This window comes from Poromitra crassiceps (genome assembly GCF_964638095.1).
Source record: "Poromitra crassiceps genome assembly, contig: HAP1_SCAFFOLD_264, whole genome shotgun sequence".
NCBI classification, from domain to species: Eukaryota; Metazoa; Chordata; class Actinopteri; order Beryciformes; family Melamphaidae; genus Poromitra; species Poromitra crassiceps.
This window is the reverse complement of record NW_028152133.1, coordinates 265,012-272,500: the sequence shown is the minus strand read 5'-3', so window position 1 is coordinate 272,500 and position 7,489 is coordinate 265,012. Positions and strand designations below refer to the sequence as shown.

Genomic DNA, 7,489 nt, shown 5'->3' with positions numbered 1-7,489 from the left:
GAGCAACAATGTAGCCTACAGTTGAAAGTGAAAGCAACTTTGTTCACTCCATTTTCAGGGAGCAGAGCAGGAGGAACACAAAGAAACAAGCAACATGTGAGTGTTATTACAACATTATTATTATAAAGTCTCTAGGGTCGCATCAGGTAGGCTACACGTGACCCAATTCCGATGTTTTTGCTCACAAGTGGCACATATCAGATGTCTATCATGAACACGTGTAAGCAGGAAAAAAGCACATTGATCCGCATATTGTCAGGTCCGATTCAGGCCTCAAATAAATCAGATATGAACCTGGCCCAATGCGAGATGCGACTGCAATCTAGAGGACATATCGGATATTGCCTCTCATTCCAGCACGTGATTGAAAATGCCATGTGTGTGTGCACTTTCGTTTCATTCAGCCGTTTGGCTGACTGCAGCGCTCCCGTTCCGACCATAATCCAACATGTTACAAGAGTAGCCTACAGACTAGCCTACAGACAGGTTACATATCAGTTCCCCCCCACTGAGTTCCATAGTAAAGTTACAGTAGGCTAGTAGAGAAACTAAGCAAACTCAAACTGCTCCCTCTGGCCTCATGTGCTTTCACTCTCGGTTATGTCATTGTTTGAACAAGTGTACATCCGTCAATAATTTAGTAGGCTATAATTAGGCTAAGTCTTATAATTTCTGTTACATTAATTGGTCTATAAATGTAAAGAAAGTGATTTACAGTTCAGCAGGATTAGACAACATATGCATTCTAAAATTGACATGATGGTTTATCTCCTGCTGGAGTGTTTGCTAATAGGACGAATCAGCGTGACGTCACTTGCCACCCAGAAATGTGGAACCCCGCGGCCTTGGTGGACTGCAGCACCTGAATTGGGACACAGCTTATGAGTTGTGCCAAACAAATATTTATCTGAAAAACTATACATCACATCGCTTATATTTTGACATTCTGAGTGAGAGCAGAAGTAGCTCAAGAGTTTGATGTATAATATTATGCATGTCATGTTAAAGTTGTGTGAACTGTCGCAGTTTTTAAAATGTAAACAGAGTCAGCCGGCTAGAGTCAGCCACTCGAGCCTCGCGCCACTTGGGCTCCATAGGGTTCCATTGCGGTTGCCACCCAGTGACGCGGTTTGTTTACCAAGATGCTGCTCGGCTGATCCGTCATATAGACGGTTTTAACTTGACAACAAAAACATTCTAAATTGAACCCCCGCTCACTTCCTGTTGCAGTGTTTGCTATGGACATAAAAGAAAAAAAAAACATTCAAGTGCAGGACTGACCATTCCGTGAAAACCGTCTATACAGCTGAGCGGCGAAAACAAAAGTAACGATGTCGAGTGAATATTTCTGCAGTTTGCCGAATGCTGAGAAAAAGGAAGTGCTGTGGGGTTGCGCTCTGGTGAAAACCGTCTATAGAGAGCACCTCTGTTCCGTGAGCAACAACAAGACGAGCAACAATAAGCATTTCCAGTGACTGTTTTTCAGAGTAAAAGAACATTTTTGCACAAGCCTAGAGGACACAGAAGCCATTCAAAAATGATAAATTTGCACAGTAAAACTATTAATTAAGCATTTAAACGAAGCTATACAATACAAACTCTGTTTCTGTATGACAATAACTGTTTCAATAACATTGAGAACGTTCTTCTCAGTATCTAAATAGATAAATGCATGTTCACTGGACTGGATAGCCTTTACAAATTGGACACTGCACACACCCGTGTCCAAGATGTCAGCACAAACCATATATGCACGCGTTCGGGTAGACCTCCTCTATGACCTCACACTATGACAGACAGAGGCTGGGGAGGCATTTAAAAGGACTACCAACAGGTGAGTAACAGGGGCAGAGCTGTGAGGTGCAGAACATTCACATGGGACAGCCCCACACAGAGAGATACATACTAAAAGTACAAGGAGTAAGTAAGGAGTAAGTGTTAAACATTAAAAAGTACAGTGTGTTACAGACTATATAAACAAAGTACAAAACACTCAGAGGAAGAAAAAGAAAAACAAGCCCATATTAACCCATTGATAGGCTACTTGATGCAGCATTTGTGTGTGTATCCCTTTAAAGGTGCGTTCACACCGACCTATTAAAGTTTTTCGCTGGCGTCGAGTTTATATACAAAGTCAATGCAAACGAGCGATTGAGCGTATATATTCGCCCGGGAGAAAAATCGCTGGGCGTCCGAGCGGCAGAGACAGAGCGATAGGGAGAAAATTTGCTCGTCGCTCGAGATGAAATATCCCAACTCGAGCGAAAATACGCTGGCATCAGTCGCTCGCCGCTCAACGCTGATTGGCTGCCGTGTGAGAGTGAGTCAAGGATCACACTGGCTTGGAACAAACCGCTGGTTTATTGTGTGGCAACAAACCACATTGACCACATTGACAAACACATCTAGTCACTAGATGGTCTCTGAGGCTGCGGGAACGTCTAAAAGCTTTTAGATGAGTAAATAAAAAAATGGCGGCCCGTCAAACCCAGCCAAACGCTGGGTTTGATGCCAAATCTTAAACGCACTAACGCTGGATGGACCCGCACCGGTTTACTGCGGCGCGCTGTATTAACATTTTGGACTCACTTACGTGCACGCGGCACTGGAAGAGGAATAGTTGCTTGAAGTCTTTCAAGATGTGTATTCGATGATCACATTATGTGAATATGCATGACACAATTGTACTCGGATGTCCAACAAGTGAACCTTCTCTAAGAATGTTTTCCATGTTTTACGTCTAGTGTTGCCACTGACGAGTGACTGGAAGTCAGGAAGCAACGATGGCGGCGTGGGATAAAGAGAAGAGCGCGACAACGAAAAGGCTCCTTATCGATACACTGGAGGAGTTGAGAGAGAAAGAGTTCAAGAGATTCAAGTGGGAGCTGCCGCATGCGGAGATTCCAGAAGGGTTCCCAGCCATCAAAACGGGCAAATTGGAGAAGGCTGACTTGGAGGACACAGTGGATGAGTTGGTGCAGACCTATAAACAACACTCTGTGGAGGTGACCCACAATGTTCTGACCAGGATCAACAGGAATGATCTAGTGCAGAATTTGTCCGACAGCAGTTCAGGACTTAAAGGTAAGTCATGGTGTGATAAAAACAAAAACAAAACAGAAATGACACAATGTCCCTTACATTTATAATGAAATAATGGTAACACTTTAGTTAGATAGTCAAATGTGTTATATGTGTATATATATACTGTATATATATATATATATATATATATATATATATATATATATATATATATATATATATATATATATATATATATATATATATATATATATATATATATATATATATATATATATATAAATATGTAATAGTCAAATGTGGACACTGGACACTAAATGATCAAGTGACAACAAAGTGTCACTTGTCTATTTTGTCCATGCATCTTTACAGACTGTACCTCTATCTGAATGAATGCCTGCAAAACTGTTGACAGTTTTTGGATCATGTGTGAGATCATGTGCAAAAACTATCAGCATTAATGTGTTCCTTTAAGGCCATATCATTAATCGTCATATCATTTAATTTGCTACACAGATGATACGCAGCTGCACCTGTCAGTCAAGACCAATGTCCTTGGTAAGTTGGCTATCTACATTATCATGACTGCTTATAGCTGATGTCAAAGATGGGATGTCCCAGAACCTTTTGCAGCTAAACTCCAACAAGACAGAAGTCCTTTTCATTACTATTATTATTATTATTATTATTATTATTATTATTATTATTATAATAATAATAATAATAATAATAATAATAATAATAATAATAATTATTATTATTATTATTATTAGTATAATAATAATAATTATAATAATAATAATAATAATAATAATAATAATAATAATAATAATTATTATTATTATTATTATTATTATTATTATTATTATTTATGAATGAATACATTTATTTTGTATTGTCTTTTGCAGGGTCTGTCCAAACCCTCCGAAAGCACAAGGTGGAACTCACTGAGTGTCTGAGAGCAGAGCCCCTCCTCATTTTGCAGCATGTGCATGCCCAAAGCATCATCAGAGATGATCAGTATCAACGAGTGATGAATACCCTGCAGCCAGAGGACAAAGTTGTTTACCTTATCGATAGACTGATGGATAACGGTGAAGAATCTTGCTCTCCGTTTCTTGAACTTCTTAAAGACAAGGATATCCTCGACACCTATCCAAAACTCAAAAAAATTGATTTATCCATCTAAAATGGTAAATTATTTGAGTGTTGCAATAAGTAATCATTTGCAACATTAGTCATGTGTTCATGTTGTAAGAAATAGCCTAACTTCACATTCCTCCTCTTCCTCTACGGGTAGAGACGGAGAGTAGATCCAGGTGTCTTCACACCCTCCTTATCACTACTATTGAGAACAAGAACACATTCTGCTGGATGAGACATACATCACATCACATTACATTACATCACATTACATTACATCACATTACATTACATTACATTACGTCATTTAGCAGATGCTTTTTTCCAAAGCGACTTACAATAACACATTTTTGTCAGCAATAGAGAAATCAACTATGCAACACAGTCTATGACAGCTACAACTTCTGAAGGAATAGTGGCAAAAAAATTGAGAGAGAGAGAGCGAGAGAGAGAGAGAGAGAGAGAGAAAGAGAGAGAAAGATGTTAGTTCAAGAAGGGCCCAGATGGAGCCTGAAAAGGTTCATCTGATCATCTGATGAATTTTGATTTTCTGATGTTTTTTCTTGTATCATTTGGATAAGCTGCTTTTGGTGCTACAGTATGAGACTATCAGGCCTATTCTTTACTGTTGTGTTTTTACTTCTTTAAATCTTCTTGTGTATGACATGGTAATTAGGTGAATGGATGAAAGACTGATTGGGTTTTTATAAGAAAATTATATATATATTTTTAGAAGTGTTATCAATTAAAAAGTCAAAAATATATTCTTATCCCGAGGAAATGTTTAGCAGCCTAAAATAATAGTCCTTCTGATAAGAGGTTCAATGACCGTTAGCTTTGTGAAAGAACTGTACCTGTTCATAAATATTGACCTCCACATTGCCTACCAGATGTCTAACCAGTAGAGGGCACAATTGTTTAAGTTTTGTTTGCAATTTTTGAGTTGGTCATAATTGTGAAATTTGCATTGAATTGTTCAATGATTATTCTTGCTGCCCAATCTATATATCATGTAATGTTATAATTATAGGAATCACAATTACGTTTACAACTTTCAGGGAGTGGGACTAAATTTTGTGGTCTTGCTTTGGTGACAGAAAACATTGTTGAAAAAATGTTGCAATAAAAAATATTTCCAATACATTTACATTTGGTCATTTAGAGAAACAGCTTCATTTTCTCAAGCAAGTGCTGTGTGACCTTGATATGAGTTAGAATTAGGAAATAGAGCCCACCTTCAGCAGCTTGTCTAGTCTGTTAGTGTGTGCAGCTTTGATGCACACAGCTGCACAGCAGAGGGCGCTGGTCACCACCGACTCATGGAACACATTAAGCCTGGGGCTACATACATCAAAGGACCTCAGTCCTTTAAACTGGCTCCATGTTGAAAGTAGAGTACACAACAGTTGACATGACATTTGTCCTAATTATTTCACTTTATTTACTTTATTTTATTTGTTTATTTGGATGGGACAATGTACAATTAATGAACACATAAAACATGAAACAGATACAGTCACCTGAAACATGGTAAAAGTGTAAAAAGTGGTGGATTTAGCACGAGGCTAGATTCCATCCGCAGTCCCCAAACATCAAAACAGAGGAATATAAAACAGTAATAGCTACATACATAATTCATAGAACACACCTAAAAGAAACATAGGTAGTAAGGTACACTCAAAAATACAAAAATGACAGAAAACATACTATAAGTGATTACATGTCTGGTTGGCTTTCAACCATTGTTTTACCAAGTACTTCCAGTTTGTTCGGGACATTCGAGGGCTACTGTAACAGATTTGAAGCTACCCAATCTCAAAAGCAAAATTGTGAGAATTACATTCCTCTATATGGGTGTGTGAGGAGTGTAACGATATCCCTAATGAAATTAAGTCTGCAAATTCTCTGAATGGTTTTAAAAACCTTCTGAAAAATGAGTCAGCTGGAGTCATGTGTGTGTGAGCCTTCTGGTGTCATGGTATGTTGCTTTATATGTCCTGTTCTTCTGATCCTTCAGTGTTCTATATGGTTTACTTGATGTTATGTGTTACTGTATGTCTTGTTTTTATAAGACTAGGGACCATGATGGAAGTAAGTGTTTACACTTTTGCATGTCATCCCTTGGATGATGTCATTCTTTATCCAAAATAAAATCAATCAACCAATCAATCAATCAATCAATAAATCAATCAATCAATTAATCAATCTCTCACAAACTCAACTCGTTAGGTCAAAGGACTTGATGATAAGTTTGCATCATCTGTCTTGGTCACCTGTAAGCTTCACTATCGGTGATCTCATTCTTTCTCTGCCCCCTGGTTGTTCTATTGCATCTGTAACAATGTTGTACCTTCACCTCGCCTACGCCTACCATCCACATCAAAAGACTGTAGATGTAGAATACTGCGACCAGCATGCTGCATATAGGCTCGCATTCTTAAATTCATAGGCCAACCATCTTGCAACCAGAATACAGAATATTCAAACTAATGCTCATCTTATACATTTGTGGTGACATTTGCAGAGAAGACCCACAGTCATATATGTCGATCAGTCCCAGCCTTACCCAGCCTGGGACTGATCGCCAACGCCTGGCTAATGATTTTTCATTTTCCTTTTCCTTTATTGAGTTTAAAATTACAGTGACAGTGCACATTGATAAACATTTATGTAAATGTGCCAGTTTAGCCAGCTTGGCTAGTTTTCAACTGTTTAGTCCCTGGACAGGTATGATGGTGACAACTGCAAAGACATAACATACAATACATTAAAACAGGAACAGCAGATACTGTACCTCTAAAAAATCACATAAAATAACAGAGATAACAATACAAAAAACATAAATCAAAGCATGTCAGCATGTTACAGAGTATGTTTGTCTCTCAACCAAGATTTCAAAATTGACTTTAAAAGAACGATCAAGTGTCACAGTCTCTGCACTGTGATGGGAGATGTTCCATGTGTGAGCTGCTCTCACTGAAAAGACTGCCTGATGGAAGGCAGACCTCCTCAGAATCATACAATCTCCTCTTGCCACAGACCTGGTGTGTCTGTCATCAGTACTTTTTTTCTTTATAAAAGCACTAAGGGGGGAGGAGCCTGCCCATGCAGAATCTTATAGACAAGACAGGCATCTGAAAATGTAATGAAATTGTCCCAGCTCAGTAGATTCTGGATCTTCATGGGAGTTGCATCCTCACCAGTGGGAGTCGACACGACAGGTCTTCCAGAACTACAGTACAACATTTGCACAGAGACGAGCAAATCAGGCATATTGACATCATCAGAAAGAATACACCGA

At 38.6% G+C, this 7,489-nt stretch overlaps 1 protein-coding gene across 1 annotated transcript; it reads left to right on the top strand.

Moving 5' to 3' along the window:
* The first annotated feature begins 58 nt into the window (after positions 1 to 58).
* LOC310770932 (uncharacterized protein) lies at positions 59 to 5,249 on the top strand. Its single transcript, XM_083663631.1, has 4 exons — positions 59 to 96; positions 2,745 to 3,084; positions 3,562 to 3,603; positions 3,954 to 5,249. The coding sequence occupies exons 2-4, from the start codon at positions 2,784 to 2,786 to the stop codon at positions 4,232 to 4,234; spliced, it is 624 nt and encodes a 207-aa protein (XP_083519757.1). The 5' UTR covers positions 59 to 96; positions 2,745 to 2,783; the 3' UTR covers positions 4,235 to 5,249.
* The last annotated feature ends 2,240 nt before the right edge of the window (positions 5,250 to 7,489 follow it).

What these genes read in the sequence shown, in the direction of transcription:
- LOC310770932 (XM_083663631.1), top strand. Translation starts at nt 2,784, where the DNA reads ATGGCGGCGTGGGATAAAGAGAAGAGCGCGACAACGAAAAGGCTCCTT. An exon ending in CAGCAGTTCAGGACTTAAAG is followed by an intron (nt 3,085 to 3,561) that starts GTAAGTCATGGT and finishes TTTGCTACACAG; the next exon opens with ATGATACGCAGCTGCACCTG. An exon ending in AGTCAAGACCAATGTCCTTG is followed by an intron (nt 3,604 to 3,953) that starts GTAAGTTGGCTA and finishes TGTCTTTTGCAG; the next exon opens with GGTCTGTCCAAACCCTCCGA.